We start from the raw sequence: 20,342 nt of genomic DNA, 5'->3' as shown, positions 1-20,342 counted from the left end.
GTTCATCCCCAGCCAATCAGAAGACCCAGTTGCCCAGCCCTTTGCCTGCCAAACTATCTTTAAAAACCCTTTCTCCCAAATTCTCAGGGAGACAGACTTGAGAACTTCCTCTAGTCTCCTCACAAGGTGCCTGTGATATTAAACTCTTTCTCTGCTGTAATCCCTGCCCTGTCAGTATATTGGCTTCCTCTTGAGCAGTGGGCAATGAATCTGGTAAGCCTTTAACAATTAGACAAAAAAAAAGATAAAAAAGCATCTGGGAGAATTTTGAATTAGGTAACTTTTAATAATCATTATATATTGATTATATTTTGAAAAATATATGAAAATAAGCAAACCCAATGTTGTTGGGTCTAGGGTAAATTGATGCAATGTTGGAATATGGACTTAAAGTCCTAAAACTATTCATACCCTTTGGCCTACTAAAGTCACTTGAGGATTATAGCTCAAGGAAATGACCAGAAAGAAAAGAAGTAGTTTGTACAAAGATGGTCATAGAAATGCTATTTATAATACTGAAAAATTGGAAAAATCTCAAAAGGTCAACAATAGAGGTAAGGCTCAGTAAACTGGTGTATTATCGGGAGAGAAAACAGTGGAACACTGACTAGGGCAAGGCCCAGGTGCACACATGAAAGTGGTAACTGAGATTTAGTAAAAATACAACAAAATCCCTTTGTAGTGATGGGGTTCAGAAAGTACCCCAAAGACTGGTGCTTTGAAATACTGAGAGGCCTTAAAAGCTACCTCACAATCAAGGTTCCTCTAATCTTGTCTTGTCTCTTTTGTCATGCAGCTTTCAGCCCTTCAGAGAATGGCTTCCAAGGTTGACCTCTCCAGGGTCAGCTCCAGAGGTCCGCCTGGATGGAGCCAGGGCTGTTGGGTCCCCATCACAGCTTGATGCCTTTCTCTTCCCTCTCCTGCTCCCTCCCCTTCTTTTCCATAAAGGGCACATTCTAGTAAACAATCTGCCCGTTAGACTCTGTCAACACTGACAAATTAATGAGTAAAAATACGTTTATCTCAAAACATGGGACAAGCTACTCTGTGGGAGAGAGAGACCACATGGAGGAACATTGACGCCCCAGACACATGAATGAAGAAGCCACATTGGACATCCAGCCTGGTCAAGCCCAAATGAGAACCACTCAACTAAGCCCAGTCAACCTATAGAGACATGAGAGGTAATACATTTTTTAAAATTTTTAAATTTTGTTTTGTTTTGTTTTTTATCATCCTAGAATCCAAAGGCATTATTTTTTTCGTTTTTGTAGAGACAGGGTCTTGCTATGCTGCCCAAGCTGGTCTCAAACTTATGGCTTTAGGGGATCCTCCTGCCTCTGCCTCTCAAAGTGCTAGGATTACAGGTGTGAGCCATGGCACCCAGCCAATAAATTATTGCTTTACATCATGAAATTTTAGGATGATTTTTTTTACAGAGTAATATATAAGAGGACCTTAGAATAGATGATAACTTCCTAAATATAATAATATAAAGCTACCAAGAGCTATGACAAATATCTTAAGAATGATAAATTTGTAGAATTAGGCTGGGCACAATGGCTCATGCCTGTAATCCCAGACTTTGGGAGGCAGAGGCGAGTGGATCTCTTGAGACCAGGAATTCAAGACCAGCCTGGGCAAGATAGTGAGACTCTGTATCTATAAAAAAATTTTAAAAATTAGCCAGGTATGGTGGTATGCACCTGTAATCCCAGCTAAATGGGAGGCTGAGGCAGAAGGATGGCTTGAGCCCAGGAGTTCCAGGCTGCAGTAAGTTATGAGTGTGCCACTGCAGTCTAGGTGAGGCGACAAAGCAAGATCCTGTCTCTCAAAAAAAAAAAAAAAAAAAAAAGAGAAAGAAAGAATGAATGAAAGAAAAGAAAAAGAAAGAAAAAAATTTGTAGAACTACTCTCATGAACATCAAAAAGAAGACTGATAAAACACCAGAACTATTGCTAATCAACGTTGTAACATTGTATTGGAAGCCTTGGCTATAAGCCCTGTGGTAGACAGAATAATGCCCCCCACCAAAAATGTACACGTATTAATCTCTGAAAGCTGTGAATATATGAAGTTACCTAGCAAAAGGCAAAAGGGAGAATGAAGGTTACAGATGACACTGAAGTTGCTAATCAGCTGACTTTAAAATAGCCCAATGTAATCACAAGGGTCCTTAAAAACGAAAGAGTGAGGCAGAAGTCAAGAGTCAGAGAAGGAGATGTGATAACAGAAGCAGGAACTGTCCTTGTGAAAACTGGTGCTGAGAAAAGAATTTGACTCACTGTCGCTGGCTTAGAAGATGTAGGAAGGAGGCCACAAGCCCAGGAATGTGGGAGGCATCCAGAAGCTAGAAGGGCATGGAAATGAATTCTGCACTGGAGCCTCCAGAGGAATGCAGCCCTGCAGACATTATGGTTTTAGCCCAGTGAGGCTCGCTTCAGACTCCTGACCTCTAGAACTTTAATCAATTTGTGTTTCGAGCCACCCAATTTGTGATAATTTATTACAGCAGGCATAGAGAACTAATACAAAACCATATATATAAAATAAGGGATATAATGATCAGAAAGTAAGGAAAAATGGGTACTTGGGATGTGTATATTATTCTCTCCCTCAAAAATATGTTCTAGAGGCCGGGCGCAGTGGCTCACGCCTGTAATCCTAGCACTCTGGGAGGCCGAGGCGGGTGGATCGCTCAAGGTCAGGAGTTGGAGACCAACCTGAGCAAGAGTGAGACCCCGTCTCTACTAAAAATAGAAAGAAATTAACTGGACAACTAAAAATATATAGAAAAAATTAGCCGGGCATGGTGGCGCATGCCTGTAGTCCCAGCTACTCAGGAGGCTGAGGCAGAAGGATCACTTGAGCCCAGGAGATTGAGGTTGCTAGGCTGAAGCCATGGCACTCTAGCCCAGGCAACAGAGTGAGACTCTGTCTCAAAAAAAAAAAAAAAAAATATGTTCTAGAAAGGCAGTTATTGTTCCAGATGATAATTTATTCCAGACTATAATTTATTAAGTGTAAGTAAGCCAAGGGGAAACCTCCCTTTCACCCTCTGAAGTTTCACTGAAAAATCAAGGCACAAAAAGCAGATTAGTTGGAGAAAAGGCATATAAATTTATCTAATGTGTATACATAGGGAGAGTCATAGAGTAACTACCCCCTCCCCATGGGGGTTCAGAAGCTCATATACCATCCTGGCAAAACAGGCTATGGGACTGGGAAGGGGAGAAGAGGAATTCGGTTGAGGGGATTACTAGGGAGAGTGAATGGAGAATGAATGGATCAGGGAACAGTACATTACCTGTGAAAGGGGCCGTTCAGGTGTGGTTACATTTTTGGTTTTACAGGGAGGGGAAGAAAAAAACAATTGCTCCTTTTGGTGGATCTGAATCTTAGACAGACAAAGAAATTCAATTTCATCCCATGTTTTGGGGGCTGGGAGCAGGAGGAAGATCAGAGAGACCTTGAGGTGGCCTCTTCGGTTCAACACTCCATGCTTTGGCGTTTTGGTTTCTGAGCCCCGACATAAGTTAAACTCATATCCAGATTTTTTTGCATCAGGTAAGATGAGTAAAGGAATGGGTACTAGGAAATGAGGAAGAATTCAAATTCCATTTGGTATTTAGCTTAGAATTTAGCATAGAATCTGAAAAATCCTTTCAAACAAAATAATGAAGCTATACCCTGAAAATCTGCTTAGGAGATTCTGGAACTCTATTTCTAATTTCTGAAAAATTATTCCTGTTAATTCACTCAAACTGAAGTCAGTTAGTGAATAGTGAATCAGTGAATGAATTGTACCAAGTTTTTTTGAAGCACAGATGGTGTTTGTGGCAGCCAAGAGAATGTGCCTCTCAGATCTCCAAGCATAGTGGACTAATGGCCCTGCTGCTGCATTCTGAACCCACCACGCTTTCCCCAAGCTACTCCCAGTCAGTGACCGAGTGTGGCAGAAAGACTGAAGCAGGCCTGTCTATGAGACATGAAACTCCTCAGACAGGTAATTTTGGCTGGAGGACGCTCACATTGGGGATAGGTGTTGCTGAACGCAGGTTCTACTGCCCACTGCCTAAGAACCAAACACGAGAGGCCAGTGTTGGTGAAGGAAAGTGGTTTATTCAAGTGCCGGCAGCCTGAGGAGATGGTGGCTTATTGTCTCAAAGACCATCTCATCTTTCTCTGCTTACTGAGCAACTTAGGAAGGGAAGGGGTAAAGGGGGTGGATGGCAGAAAGCAAGCTTTGTGCAAGTCATCATGACTGGCTCAATGGGTATCAGCAAACTATAGGTTGTCTGGTGGATCCTCTCATCAGCAGTCTGGGTTGGCCTGTTCCAGACTGTTGATTTGTTTTTCCTCAAGGTCATTTTCTAATCTTGTGCGTGGCAGCTGTATAAGTACAAAGCAGATTAATTCTAAACTTTTGAGAGAGAACAAATTGAAAGCATACTGGAAACAAAGTGGCTTCCTTTTAGCGAGCCTAGTGTTATAGTCTGAATGGCCCCTGGGGTGCGCTACCATAGGGCAAACTTCCTGCATTATACTCTACAATGCTTTCTGCTGAAACTTCCTTCCTTCCCCCTGTTTGCCACATGGGTCAGACCTGCGTCACGATCTACCAGCTATCCCCTTGCTCTGGCTTTCTTCTCACTTGCCCTCACAGGCATTTTCCCCCCAAATCTCTTGCATATCTCATCTTGGCATCTGCTTCTTGGAGCATCTTAACTAACAAGTGGTTAAGTTTATGGATTTCAAAGGATTCCCAGGATAGGACATAAAGAGACAGATAAGGATGTGTTCAAAGATTTAGCTACCAGGGTGCAAGCAATGACAACTTAAATGTTCTCCTGAAGGAATTGATAAAATAAATTATTGTGTAAATATACAATGGAATTTTTAATGATATTATTAAAGATGAATATTTATTAATATCTTTAAGACACATTGAGCGAAAAAATAGTTTACAGAATATATTTACAGTGGGATCTCATTTTTTATAAATGAGCATAGAAAAAGATATAAAAGATATATACCAAAGTGGTTATCTCTAGGTAGTACTTAAAGTTTCTTGTTTTGGTTTATTTAGAGTTTTAAATTTGCCTACAGTGAGCACAAATTACTTTCGTAATAATGTCAGCTTGGTAGTCTGTTCTTGCTTCTTGGTGTGCTCTTGGCCAAAGAATGACCATACACACTGAAAGCAAGGTAAGCTTGAAATGAAGTTTACTGAGGAAGAGCAAGATAGGTTTATAGAGCAACAGCAAGATGAACAGGCTTCCTGTCATAACAAGAGTCCCTGGTTATGGTCTGGGGTCTTGTTTTAAATTGTCTGGCTTGGGCTCTCCTTGTGGTTCAAACATTACCATTGAACCACGTTGATGAACAGTTAATGACATGATAATTAGCCTTAGGTTACTCTAGGTCATTTTCCAGACCCTATTGTGCCTGGGCTGTCCAGCCTTTGGGCTGGGGTATTCCCTGCATTCAGGGCATTTCTCCTCCCTCCAGGTGTGACAATTGCTCAGGGCAGAATCAAGTTGGGGCAGCACCAAGAGGGTGACCCCTTGTCCTTCTTCCCCAGCTGTGGCAATTGCTGGAGACAGCACCAAGGTGGGGCACTGCTTCTGCCCCTAGCAGAGCTGGAGATCCCTTACTATCTGCCTAACAACAACATTTAAGAAAAAAAGTTTTTCAGCTTTAAACAAATAATTAAGTCTTTAAGCATGATACTCTTAGGTATTGTTTTGTTTTTGTTTTTCTGAGAGTCTCACTGTTGCCTGGGCTAGAGTGTGGTGGCACCATCATAGCTCACTGCAACCTCAAACTTCTAGGTTCAGGTGATTCTCCTGTCTCAGTCTCCGGAGTAGCTGGGACTACAGTCATGTGCCACCATGCCCAGCTAATTTTTTAAATTTTTGTAGAGATGACATCTCCCTGTTGCCTAGGCTGGTCTTGAACTCCTGGCATCAAAACAATCAAAACTTTTTTTTTCCTTTTCCCTGTCTTAGACAGTGTTAAACTTTAAAATATGACTTTTTAAAAAAACTTAATCATATTTTATCATCAATTATTTATTTATTTAATAGAAAGAGGGTCTTTCCCCGTTGCCCAGGCTGGAGTGCAATTACATTAGGCACAATCTAACTCATTATAAACTTGAATTCCTGGGCTCAAGCAATCCTCCCATCACCTCATCTCCTGAATAGTTAGGACTGTGGGTGCACACCACCAAGCCCAGCTAATTTTTAAAATTTTATTTACTCTTTTTTTGTAGAAATGAGGTCTCACTATGTTGCCCAGGCCGGCTTTGAACTCCTGGCCTCAAGCTATCCTCCCATTTGGGCCTTCCAAAGTGCTGAGACTATAAGCATGAGCCACCTTGCCTAGCCAAAAATAAGGATAATTGACTATAACTGGCCTAATATAAAATACCAGAAAGTTTAGTCATGGCAGACATGGATGTGCACCACTCAGATCCCCAATAAAGAAAATACTTGCTACACAGCTGCAAGGAGTGAGGTGAGGGACAGCCCTCAGCTCTTAGCACCTTTAGGACTCACTTCAACTTTTGAGCTGAGGCCACATGCTTCTTGAGAGGGCCTCAGCCCATGACTGATTGTGCAATAATAGCCTTGATTATAACTGTGGTAGCCAAGATCACATTCTTATTGGGGTGCCCCCCGCAGGGGAAGGCGAATCTTGCTGCTAGAGCTACTCCTCAAAGCCTGGAAAAAAACAGTGGCCCTGGCAGACTGAATTGAAATGCTTGACTTGCCATGGTATAGAGAAGAGAAAGGGAATAAAAGGCTTAGGAAGTGGGAATGCCAGAATGGATAAATTTCGTGAGGCCAGAATAAGGAGCATGTTCCCCAGGAAGGCTCAGAGGACACACCATTCACCAAGGGCATTAGAAACATGCTAGCAAAAGCGGCCGTAGCATGGCCATGAAGTTCAGCATGGCTCTCCTCTGCAGGCCAGGGTTAATGGCTGGAGAAACAGTCACAGATTTGGGCTCACCAATAGCAAGGGGGATGGTCAGGCCTGGTGGCTCATGTCTGTAATCCTAGCACTCTGGGAGGCTGAGGTGGGAAAATAGCTTGCACCAGAGAGAATTTGACACCAGCCTGACCAAGAGTGAGATCCCATCTCTACTAAAAATTAGCTGGGCATGGTGGTGTGTGTCTGCAGTCCCAGCTACTTGGGAGGCTGAGGCAGGAGGATCGCTTGAGCCCAGGAGTTTCAGGTTACTGTGAGCTAGGCTAACATGATGGCACTCTAGCCCAGGCAATAGAGTGAGGCTCTCTCAAAAAAAAAAAAACAAAAAAAAACCCAATAGCAATGGGGATCAAAAGGCCTGTGTAACTGAGGCCAGGTGGTAGCACTTTACCATTAGAATTCAGAGGGTCACAATGCCCACAATTATGGGATATGGGGTGGTTAATAGAACACAGCACCCCAGGGGCAAAATAGCTGGGCAGCCAATAGGCACTACTTAATATACATAAGCAAAATAGAGCAAGAGTGGATGAGCAAGAGATTGAGGGCAGTTACCCATGAGAGGTCTCTTGCCCAGTCCCTGAACTAAGCCAGTTTTCGGTTTTCAGACCTAGTGTCCATTAACTAAAGAGATGTCTGGATCCCAGTCCCAGGAACCCTACAATACATAATGATTTCCCCAGTGCTTTCCCAAAGGGATCTGCAGCCATGTACTGAGTGACTGTTCACTGGGATGAGGGGACTACTCAGACATTCCAAGGACTACTGGAGACAGGGTCCAAGTTGACAATGATGCTGAAGTACCCAAAACTTCATCATGGGCTCTGTGTAATACATAAAGTCCTGCCCAAAGCACTAGTCCATAGGTCCAATGGCTCTGTGAAATCACCTGGTGGACATTTCCCTAGTTCCCAAATATATAATTGGGATTGACACATGTGGCAGTTAAAGTAACCCATACATCATACCTGTTGGTGAGAGGTATCATAGCAGGGAAAGTCAAGTAGAAGGCTCCACAATTGCCCCCTCCCCCTAAGACAGTGAATCAAAAACAGTATAACCCTGGAGAGCTATGGCAGAAATTAGTACCACTCTTCAAGATGCAAACTTGGTGGTTCCTGTCATATCTCTGTTTAATTTTCTAGTCTTGTCCTTGCAGACACTAGATGGATCCTGGAGACTAATGCTAGCACAACCAAGAAACAGCCCTGATCACAGCCAGAAGCAATATCTTTGCTAGAGCAGGTAATATAGTCTCCGGTATGTAGAATGCAGCCATTGATTTGGCAAATGTGTTATTTTCTATTTCAGTCCAGAAAGATGATCAGAAACAGTTTGCTCCAGGGTTGTGTTAACTTTTCAACCATTTGTCATAATATAGCCTGAAGACATCTGGACCATCTGGACATATCACAGAACATCATGTTGATTCATTACATTGATGACATCATGCTGATCAGGTAGGATGAGTAAGAGGGCGCTAATATGCTGGAGACCTTGGCAAGGCACATGCACTCTAGAGGGAGATAAACCCTACAAAAATTCAGGTAGGTACCATCTGCAGCGGAGGATTACACGTTTTTTGTAAAACAGAATGCTCATGGGCCCTGATAGAGTTGGAATGCTCAGCCTGGGTACCAAGTGACTACGAGTCTAGGACTGCCCATCATGGGTCAGGAACAAGTCGTAAAGTCAGGTGGGCTCAGTAGCAATCCATTATGAGATGGAAATAGTACATCCGGGACTAAACGTGAGCAGAAAGATATGACACAAGCATGTGGCATCAACAGTGGGTCCAGAACCCCGTGGTATCCACCATGTCCCATCATAGCATCCACTATGTAGCAGTACCCCTCTTCGGCTCACATTAGTAGCCATATGGGACTTCCATTTAACCACCTGAAAGAGGAAGAAAAAACTCTAATTTGGTTTATGGGTGGATTGATTCCATACATGGGCAAAAACCAAATGTGCATGCAATCTGCATGATAGCTATATTCAGGGGTGACACTGATGAGACACTGGGCAAAAGACAAATTTCAATGGGCAGAGATTCAGGAGGTGCCCCTGGTCATCCAGTTTGTGTCAAAGGAGAAGTGGCCTGAAGTCAAAGTGTATATAGACTCGTGGACAGTGGTGAATGGTCAGGGAGCTGAAAGCAGAAAAATTAGAATATCAGAGACAAGGAGGTCTAAGAAAGAGACACGTAGGTAGGCATATGAGAGTGGGCACAGATGTGGAGATTTTTGTATCCTATGTTAATGCCCACCAGAAAGCACTTGCATGGTGTGGGCACCAAATAACCAGGTGGAAAAAATAACTTGACCAGTTGATGTTCACTAGCATAATAGGCAAACAGATGACATGGCCACAGTGGCAGAGATGGAGGCTTTGTATAGGTTGAAAACCATGGACTCCACTTACTAAAGCTGATCTAGTAGTGACTACCTACTTTGAATGTTCAACCTGTCAGCAACAGACACCAATGCTGAGCCCCCTGTATGACACTATTCCTTGAGGAGAACAACAATCACTTTGTAACAAACGAACTACATGGGGTCCTTTTCATCCTGGAAGGGTCAGTGCTTCTTCTCACAGGAATGGATACTTAATCTAGATATGGGTTTGCCTTTCTCGCCTGTAGGGCCTCAGCCAGGACTACAGTCAAGCCAGTTACAGACTGCTTGATCTACACACATGAAATATAGCACAGTGTCCAGCCAAGAAACACATTTCACAGATCCACTAGTTATGTCAGGTACTGCCGCATCTAGAAGCTACTGGCTAAATAGAGTATTGGCATAGTGTGCTTAAGGTACAGCTGAGGCACCAGCTCAGAGGCAATACCCTGCAAGGATGGAGACAACATCCTCCAGAACATGGTATAGACATTGAATTATAGACCTTTATATGGCGCTGTGTCCCCAATAGGAGGAATGCACAGGCCCAGGAACTAAGAGGAGGAAGCAGGAGTGGCCTCACTTACCATAACTCTCAGGGGCCCCTCAGGGGGTCCCCACAGCTCTGGATTCTGCAGGGTTAGAGGTCCTGATCCCCAACATGAGTGCATTCTAGCCAGGGGACGTAGAAAAGATCCCATGGAACCACAAACTACAGCTTCTGCTTGGACACCTTGAGCTCTCTGTGGCCAGGGAACAGCAGGCAAGAAGGGAAGTCACCATCTTGTGAGGGGGAATTGATCCTGATAGGCAGGAGGAGGTAGGATTCCTGTTACATGATGGGAGCAGGGAGGAACATGTATGGAATTCAAATGACCCCTGTGGGTGCCTCTTGGGACGCTCTTCACTAATTGTGACAAATATAGTGATGTCGTGACAGAGGCTATCCATGGGTAAAGTTAACCAGGGTTCAGACACTACAGGAATGAGGGTTTGGCACACACCACAAGGGAAGCCACTGAGGCCAGCAATGCATCAGTGGACTTTGGAATGGATAGTAGATGAGAGAGATGAAAGTACCAGTTGTGGCCATGAGATCAACTGTAGCCATGGAGGTGTAGTTCTTTCCACTAACCTCACTTCTGTTTCCCCTCAGGAAGAGACGCCTACCAGAGCCCTGGAGAAGCTGCTCCCTAAATGTTTTTGTGAAGTGGATCCACATGGCACGCAAGGTAAACTGTGGTAGGTGTGGAGACGTGTCAATCAGATCCTCTTTCAAGAAAAGAGTCACTCACCTGCAAGGAGTGTGGTAAGCTGACAGTTCTCAGCTGTTAGTGTTCTCAGAGTCAGCTTCAGGTTTTCATCCTCTGTTTTTCTCAGGGTGGTCTCCAGCCAATGACTGAGCAAGGCCTAACCATATCCATCCACTGGGGAACTTCTTTAAGGGACCATCTTTGCCCTGGAACTCCCTGTTGGTCTAGCCTGCCCAATCCTGCTTCTGCCCCTTCTCTTTCATAGGTGCTATCCCCCATCAACTTTTGCATTCCTAACTGTTCAGAGTCTGCTTCTGGGAGAATCTAACCTGGACACCAGTCAATTGGAAACAGGCCCCTGAACTGAAATTGTTTCCTGCTCCCAACCCTTGGATATGTGACCTAACTAATCAGAACTGCTGTTTACTCCTATATGAAATTAAAGATATTTACTCCTTTTTAAATATTTAAAATGAACATGTGCAGGAAAATGCTTTATAATTGGAAAATCTCTACGTAAACTGTTGTAGTTTTTGTTAAAAGGCCTAGAGAGTTAAAGCATTTCCCAGATTACCTAACAATGCTCAATAGTTTTAAAAACTTCAAACAGATAATAGTTTCCAAGCCCTTTCAAAAGGCTGGTATGATGTATGTGGTTTTTCTGTAGCTTTACTTATTCCCAGGGAGTAATTTATACACTTAGATATCTTGCTTGACAATCAGATACAGACCTAAATAAAGAATTGTAGAGTATCACAGTAACCTGTCCTGGGAATTTTGGTTTGTTTCTTTTCATTTCTAGGCTAACAACTACTAAGAGGAAACAAGAAACACTGAAGCATCTCTTTTGACAAAACACAGTGGCCAGAGTATTGGGGGGAAGTACTTAACACCTGTATAACCACAAACCAATTTTGTCCAGCACTATTGATAAGATGTAATTTTAAATGTGTATAAATATAATTTTAATATATATACATAAAATGTATGTATAAACATTCTTTTAGCACTCATTCTCTGTATGCATTGCTATATACAATGTGATCATGTCAGTAATGTTTTGTTAGAAAACCCTTTAGCAGTTAATTTTTAGCAGAAAAGAAGGGAAATTTTTCTATATTGTGCTATCCTTTGCTTAGCTGGTTATTTCTCACTTGAAATCGGTTTTATCTTTCTGCCTTTCAAAAGGTGTCTTTGATTTGCATTTTTGAGCTGACACAAAGTTCACAGTTAAAAGCTGGGAAAATTTGTGTTTGCATATAAAGGAGGGTAAAAAGGTTAAACACCAAAGTCCTTTTTCTATTTTGCCCATCTTGGCCAAAGAGCCTTTTGTGAGAGGGGAGATGTGGGGTGTCAAAGCAGATCTATAGGTCTCAAATGTCTAGCGAAGTGACAGGGCTAAAATTTTTAGCTATTTATTCCCAAGTCAGGATGGTAATGAGCTAAGTTTAGCTGACAATGCAAGGTTAATCCCAATGGCTTTGCATATATTTTAGAAATATGAATAAAAGAACAAATAATTCCCATTGTACTTTACCATGGTGCACAATACCTGCACTGTGACTTGGGCACTAATTGGAAAGAGAATGCCAATAATATAAACAAGATTGTAAAATCTACTAGGCAATTTTAAGAACGAGTTTCATCTTTGAGCCCACCCAGGGACGTCAAACAAACAAAAAAAACATACACAAAAAAACAAGAAAAAAAGAAAAAGAATGAGTTTCATCATAGTTTAGTAGGAATAGTTCTTCAGATTATTATTATTTTTTGTATGTGTACTCTGGGAACACTGATAATTGAATACAACTTCAAAAGGGCTAAAGCCCAGCGACCTCAAAACGAGGTTCACAGAACAGTACACAATGATGAAACTTGAAGCAATAAAACACCAATGAACTGAAATGTGAACATTCATACTCTCAGGACGTGACTGAATTTTTATTTCATTTTATTTTGTTTTGGAGTGTTACTGGGTTGTCTTCAGACACCTTTCATATCTTAAATTTTGTCTCAAAGGTGTTAGGGGAGAATCCAACAGTTTGGGAAACCCAAAAAAGTTTAGCGCATAGTTTCCCCGCTGTTACAGGGTACTTCTTTCCGAACACAGTTTGTCCATCCAGATTCCTTCAGAGCGAATGGAAAGCAAATTTACATTTGAAAAGCTCTTTGAATGCCTGGAGTTCGAAAAGTCTCAGTTCCTCCGCCTTTGTTCCTCTTTCTCTGGGTTCGAAGGCCACCTGTCCAGCCTTCCACACCTGCCACTATCACCGCGCTCAGAGCCGGGCGACGCAGCCGGAGGGCCGCGGGCTCCAGCCTTGGGGAGGACGAGGCTGCGCGGAAGGAAAGAGACGGGAGCGCGGCCGCTCGCAGGCAGCTTTGGGGAACGCGGAGGGGCGGTGCCGCCGCGCGCGGGCTGGGTGCGCGCGCCGCCGCCGGCGTCGCGTCACCAGCGTGCGGCACGTGCCCGTGTTTACGTCCCTCGTGGAGCCGCCGACGTCAGCAGCCGAATGGCAACATTGTGGCGATGCTGAGGCTTAGAGTTTAGAAGACGAATCCATCCGTCAGGCCGATCCTGGGCATTCGGCAGCAGGAGGAGCAGAGACAGGGAGATCGGCCTGGGCGAGCTGCGGGGACGCACACACCGCCAGCCGGACCCCGCGGGACCGCGCCTCCTCGGCAGAGCGCGGCATACGCAGCCCCACGGCCTCGCGTGGGGGGCGGCGGGCGGCCGCGAGGCGCTGCCGCAGCGCGGGGCTTGTAAACAGATCCGGCCGCACGTGACCATGTGAACTACCTGCTCCTGGGACGCGTATTGTCCTTCCCGAGAGCAGCGCCACAAAGGAGCTCAGCGGTCCGAGTGTGGGGGGACCGGCGAGCGAGCGCGGAGAGCCGGCCGGCGCGCTAAGATGGCTGAAGGCGCCCGGCGAGGGTGAGCGGGGGGCGCGGCGCAGCCAGCCGGGGAGTCCTCGGGCGGGCAGGGCCGGCGGCCCTCCTCCGCGGCCCCAAGCCGGAGCCACCATGTCGTTCGCGCTGGAGGAGACGCTCGAGTCGGACTGGGTGGCTGTGCGGCCCCATGTGTTCGACGAGCGCGAGAAGCACAAGTTTGTGTTTATTGTGGCCTGGAACGAGATCGAGGGCAAGTTTGCTATAACCTGCCACAACCGGACGGCCCAGAGGCAGAGAAGCGGCTCCCGGGAGCAGGCCGGGGCGCGGGGGGGCGCCGAGGCCGGCGGACCTGCGTCGGACGCGAGCCGCGGGCCGGGCAGCCCGGCGGGCAAGGGCCGGCCCGAGGCCATTGCCTCTGCGACTCCCGTCAAGAGCCCCGGGCCCCGGCGGAACCCGGCCTGGGCAGAGGGCGGCTCTCCGCGGAGTACGCGAAGCTTTCGGGGAGACCCGTTGCTGCGGACTCCGGGCGGGAAAGGAGGGGAGAGTTCTCTCAGAAGCCCCGTGCGGGCCAAGCCCAGCCCGGCCCGGAGAGCATCTGAAGCCAGGGATGCAGCGGGGACTGCCGCTGCGGCAGCCCGGCCAGCATCCAGAGAAGCTCCGGTGTCCTCCGTGCGGGTAGTGAGCGCCTCTGGGGCCGTCTCCGAGGAGATCGAGGTGCTGGAAATGGTGAGGGAGGACGAGGCGCCCCTGGCGGACGCGGAGCAGCCGCCGCCCGCCGCCGAGCTGGAGTCTCCCGCCGAAGAGTGCAGCTGGGCCGGACTCTTCTCCTTTCAGGACCTGCGCGCCGTGCACCAGCAGCTGTGCTCCGTGAACTCGCAGCTGGAGCCGTGCCTGCCGGTGTTCCCAGAGGAACCCTCGGGCATGTGGACTGTGCTGTTCGGGGGCGCCCCCGAGATGACCGAGCAGGAGATAGACACCTTGTGTTACCAGCTCCAGGTCTACCTGGGCCACGGCCTGGACACCTGCGGCTGGAAGATCCTCTCCCAGGTGCTCTTCACCGAGACCGACGATCCCGAGGAGTATTATGAAAGCCTCAGCGAGCTGAGGCAGAAGGGCTACGAAGAAGTGCTTCAGCGGGCTAGGAAGCGCATCCAGGAGGTAAGATTCTAGTGTGGGCTCCAGTCGCTTTCGGTTACTCACTACCAAAGGCTGGAGCTTTGGTCTGGCGTGTGCGCAGGTGGGACGCTTGTTTTTCTAAACAAGGGGAAACGAAAAGAAAAAAAAAAAGAGGTTCTTGGTGTATCTCTCCCTTTATTCCTTCCTGTAGCTTTCTTTAATTGACTCTCTGAAGGACCTTCGTCTTTAGATTTCTTTCCTCATTAATCAAATAGATTCTGTGTATTAAGTGCTCTCTCTATACCACTCAGTACTGGTAATACGCGATTAAAGCCACTCAGAAAAAGGTATCCGGTAAACATAGCCTCACTGAGCATTTCACTGCCCCTAAAGCTCTTTGCAGCAATAACTGCCCAGATATCAGCTCTTTCCCTGGTGTCATGTTTATTTATTCAGAATAGTTTGTCTTATGGAGTAAAGTTGATCTTCTGTTTTTATTCTCAGTACGCAGTCTGGCAATGTACACAAATTTTAAATTCTTTTTAAAGTGAGTGATCTGTCCAAGTGAAAAAGTGCCAACTGACAATTGGATGCAAATGTACTTTTAGAAGGTTTTATACACACTTGAGGAATATTTCAAGTCTTTACAGGTGGCTCAGGTTTCGCTCCTGTTTTAGGGAAAATAAAGGTCCTAGGTAGGAATGTTCACTGTCCTTTTGTTTTTACTGTAGGAGTAAAAGGGGTGCAGAAGCTTTTCAAACTATCTAATCCTTAAGCAAAGATAATGGAAAAAACTGCATGAGTGTACATATGGAGCTCTACAATGTGTAAGAAGCATACAATTTGCAGTCATGCTTACTTACAGTTTCTGCTCAACTTTACTAAAATATTTTGAAATACATGTAGTTTTCTTTGATGGACACCACAGGTAGTTTCTCAAAACAATTTATTTATTTTTATTTTTTTAATTTTTTTAGACAGTCTCACTCTGTTGCCCGGGCAAGAGTGCCATGGCGTCAGCCTAGGTCACAGCAACCTCAAACTCGTGGGCTCAAGCAATCCTTCTGCCTCAGCGTCCCAAGCAAGTACCTGGGACGACAGGCATGCGCCACCATGCCCGGCTCATTTTTTTTATATATATTTTTTAGTTGTCCAGATAATTTCTTTCTATTTTTTTTTTTTTTGGTAGAGACGGGGTCTTGCTCTTGCTCAGGCTGGTTTCGAACTCCTGAGCTCAAAGGATCCGCCCACCTCGGCCTCCCAGAGTGCTAGGATTACAGGCGTGAGCCACCACACCTGGCCCTTGAGCTGCTTAAATTTTACATTGTTATCTCTTTTTTAAAAAAAAATTTTTTTAAGATGATTTCACTCTGTCACCCAGGCTGGAGAACAGTGGCAACATCATAGCTTACTGCAGCCTGGAACTCCCGTGCTCAAGCAATCTTCTTGCACCATGCCCGGCTATTTTTTTTTATAATTAAAAATTTTTTTGTAGAAATGGGGGTTTCTCTATGTTGCCTAGGCTGGTCTTGAATTCCTAGGCTGAAAGGGATCCTCCTGCTCTGGCCTCCCAAGACAGGGATTATAGGTGTGATTCACCACACCTGGCCTAACATTGTTATCTTAGGAGTTTGCAGTAACCTTTTTTTTTTTTAAGGTAAAATCTTTATAGAAGTTGTCACGTTTGTATTATTTTGTTGACTGTAGTAATTCCACCTAATTCAGTGTTGTCTTTCATTCCTAGTTCTCAAATTGACTTAGTTTGCGGAATTGGTGATAGCTTTTTAAGTTAAGTATGTCTGGTAAATCAAATACATTCTTAAGGATGTCATACTGAGAAAATTTAGTCTTTAGGTCATGTTTTTCCTTCTTTAATTTTTATGGATCTATTTTATTTTTTGGTCTTTTTTTCCTGCAGTATTCCTTTTCCATTCCATTTAAAAGTTTCAGCTTAAAGACCGCACCTGTTTTTGATTCAAAATGATCAGTAAATTGTTGAAAGGAGTTGTGGTTTTCTTTCTTTTCTTCTTTTTTTTTTTTTTTTTTGAGACAGAGTCTCAATCTGTTGCCTGGGCTAGAGTGCCCTGGTGTCAGCCTAGCTCACAGCAACCTCAAACTAATTCCTGGCCTCAAGGGATCCTCCTGCGATTTAGCCTCCCAAGTAGCTGGGATTACAGGCACCTGCCACCTTGCCTAGCTAATTTTTTCTATTTTTTTGTAGAGATGGGGTCTGGCTGGTCTTGAACTCCTGGCCTGGAGTGATCCTCCCCCCTCAGCCTCCCAGACTGCTAGGATTACAGGGCGTGAGTCACCGGGCTGTTCTTTTCTTTTTTTAAAATAGGACGGGCTATGCAACTAGTTTGTAAACTTCTCAAGGTCACTGGACTTGAGAATATCTTGGAATTCTCTTTGCCTGGTTCTCTAGGCCACACATCATATGAGCACTTTTAATATTAGTGGACAGAGTACACTAGAATGTTTTGTTACTATTGCAAGAATTTAAAGGACTTGGAAGAAGTGTTCTTTTAATGTGAAGTTGTGGATAAATGCAATTTTTAGAAATCGATAAATATAAATTCCTCAAGGGACCCTGTTTTAAAAACTAGGAGAAAAAATTCTTAAAATTGTAAATAACTTCCTCAATAAGAGGTCTTTAATTAGGTTGGTGAATTCCCCGTAAAAGGGGCTATGGATGGGGTTTAATGGGGGTACCTTAAGTAGCATACAAAGTTTTATATATGTGGGCATGTGTGCATTTTTGAGAAAAACTTTCATCATACTTTTAAATGTATTCCTCAGAGTTCAAGTTTTGCAATACCCTTATGATTTAGTATGGGATCGTAAGAAGTACTCCCGTATCTTTGTTTTGTGAAATATTGAGAAATTAATTGCACTGGGTTTTCTGCTAAAAGTTTTTGTTAATGATTTACAACTTTGATCAACTGATAGGAAATTATTATACTTTGTGAGGACTTAAAATTCATACGTTACTATTGAGAAATTATTTTAAGATGATAGTTGTAAGATTATACAGGCATACCTCAGAGATACTGCGGGTTTGATTCCAGACCACAATAAAGCGAATACAGCAGTAAAACAAGTCAACAGTATGTTTTTGGTTTTCCAGTGCATATAAAAGTTATGCTTACCCTGTAAGGTATAGTATACTACTTAGGGGGTCAATCCAAATGAAATGTGAAATTTGTTACTGGTAGGTTTTTGTCTTTGGACTTTTTAATAAGGGTTTACTGTTGGAAGTACTATTTATACAGCAGGCACTGAATTCCTAAATGAATGCAAGTGCCACCAAGACCTGTTTGAACAGTTTCAGCAATAGCCTTGGTTGTTGGTCAGAGCTGAGATTTGTATTATGGTATGTGTACATTGGTGGCTCATACTGCAGCTTACCTTTGATGACCTGGATTTTGTAAATAATGGTTTGTGAATAAGGTATAAGGACAGCTACTGTTGAGATTAATTGTGGTGCTTTAGATGGTAAACTTTAATTGTGATGATAGGCTTGATTAAAATCTAAAAATCAGTGTTCACTTTGCAATTTCTGTTTAAAAATGTGCTCAATTCTGACTTCTTTTCAATGGAAATCACTGTTTGAGAGGAGCATGTGTTTTCAAAAGTAGTCTTGTTAAGTTATGCAGTAGACAGCTTACCTAATGTTTGGAGATAGGACTCACCACTTTTGATGAGCTGCTTCGTTATTTAACCTCTTTTAAAAAAGGAAATGGGGGAAATGTTAATACTTAAAGGATATCTTAAGATTTAAGTAAGACTGTATGAAAAAGGTGACAGGGCAAGTGCCTAACTAACAAAGTGCCTGGCACTTACAAAGGCTTCCAGAAGTGTTATTTTCCTTTCTTTCTTTCTCCAGAGTTTTCCACTCAACTCTCTGTTTTTGCAGGGATTGTATCTCATATTTGTTGGTACCTCTTAGGCACTTCACCTTATACCTATCTCCTTTTATCCTCTCCACTATCTTTGGAGGTAAGTGGGTGTTTTATGCCTATTTTACTGAAGCAGAAGTTGAGACTTAAAGTTGTTATGTGCGTTTGGCTAAGGTTAAACAGCTACAGAGTAACCAAACTCAGATTCAAACCTAGACTTGTCTTAATCCATGCTTGTGCCTTTTCTGCCATGTCTTGTGGCCCGTTGGGTTTCTTGATCCAAAGGCCTACATTCTTTCCCTGGAGATGTTAGAAGGGATGCCATTTTCCACTCTTGAGAATGGGAAAATGGTGATATTTTAAAATTCTGGTCAGTTCAGTAATGACTTTTAAATTAAGATAACTTATTTTATTTACGTATGTATGTATGGAGACAAGAGTCTTGCCGTATCACCCGGGCTACAGTGCTGTGGCATCAGCCTAGCTCACAACAACCTCAAACTCCTGGGCTCGAGTAATCCTCCTGCCTCAGCGTCTCGAGTAGCTGGGACTGCAGATGCGTGCATCCACGCCCGGCTAATTTTTTCTATTTTTATCTATTTTTAGTAGAGACAGGGTCTTGCTCAGGCTGGTCTCGAACTCCTGAACTCAAGCAATCCTCCCACTTCAGCCTCCCAGAGTGCTAGGATTACAGGCATGAGCCACTGTGCCCAACCAAGATAACTCATTTTATTTCAAATTAGTTATGACAGGCACAAGGTAGGGCAGTCTGTGTTTTCGAAGAAAGAGGTTGCCTAGTGGTGCAGGGATTGGTTTTGTTAGGGAACAATGCCCAATCATGGTTTCCTTTTGTATCTTAAAATGTCTCAACTAGAAACAGCTCCTGACTTCTGAGGTTAACACAAGGGGAAAGGAGCTGTAAGAGTAACTTTTGCTTTCCAGCTGTCCGCAATTGTGATTTCTCTAATTTCTTAAAATACTAGGATTAGTAGTAAAACTCTGGAGCCCTGCTGAAACCCCAGCTATATAAGTTAGAGAAATGACAGTATTGTAAGAGTCTTAGGATGCTGTCTTTCATTGTGGGCCAGCAAGCCATGACCTAGGACATTAGAAGCAGGCTCAGGGAAGGATATAATATGATTGCAATGGAAAGAACTATTCTGTGTGGTAATTCTTGATGTATTGACTGGAGGTATTGAAAGATGGGATATTACATGTCAAGGACATATAGGACTACAGCCTTTTAGGACCTAGGGTATATGTCAACATTGTAACTCAGTGCTTTGTCTACTCATATTATAGTCCCATGAAAATATTACAAACTGCTCTCTTCCTGTAAAACACAGTTAAAGAATAATAAAGCTAAGTGAATTTGTGGGATTCTTAAAGTTGTGATTAAGACTTGAAAGCTGGAAGGCATTCAAAATAATGATTTTGATGCTAATCATTTTCTTCGGTCCTATACCCAAAGAAAATTGGTCATTTTTCATATCGCTGAGAAAAGAGATAAATAAGTATAGGAAATGACATGAAAGTATGCTTATAGGTTAGTGCTTCTGTAAAGTGAAGACATGGAGGCTGGTGGCAGGATGTCAGCCTTCTTCATAATTAATTTGTGTGATGGTTTTCCTGTTTGCCATTAATGTCACAAGATGCTCAGTCCACAGATATTTCACAGACATGAAATCCGGACATGTTTCCTCCTTGCTAAAATAAAGCCAACTGGGACACTTTAGTAATGTGATTTACAAGTGTGTGTGTGTGTGTGTGTGTGTGTGTGTGTGTG

At 43.9% G+C, this 20,342-nt stretch overlaps 1 protein-coding gene across 1 annotated transcript in view; it reads left to right on the top strand.

Annotated features, from left to right (window-relative positions):
* Positions 1-13,145: 13,145 nt before the first annotated feature.
* Positions 13,146-20,342, top strand: part of JMY (junction mediating and regulatory protein, p53 cofactor) — an 88,462-nt gene continuing 81,265 nt past the window's right edge. Inside the window, exon 1 of the mRNA XM_012664480.1 lies at positions 13,146-14,699. Within this exon, the coding sequence (XP_012519934.1) occupies positions 13,674-14,699 (1,026 nt within the window). The 5' untranslated portion in view covers positions 13,146-13,673. The remainder of the gene's footprint in view (positions 14,700-20,342) is intronic.

The sequence above is a fragment of the Propithecus coquereli genome, unplaced genomic scaffold, assembly GCF_000956105.1.
Source record: "Propithecus coquereli isolate 6110/MARCELLA unplaced genomic scaffold, Pcoq_1.0 Scaffold9, whole genome shotgun sequence".
NCBI classification, from domain to species: Eukaryota; Metazoa; Chordata; class Mammalia; order Primates; family Indriidae; genus Propithecus; species Propithecus coquereli.
The sequence above is the reverse complement of the archived record's forward strand: the minus strand, read 5'-3'. Positions and strand labels throughout refer to the sequence as shown.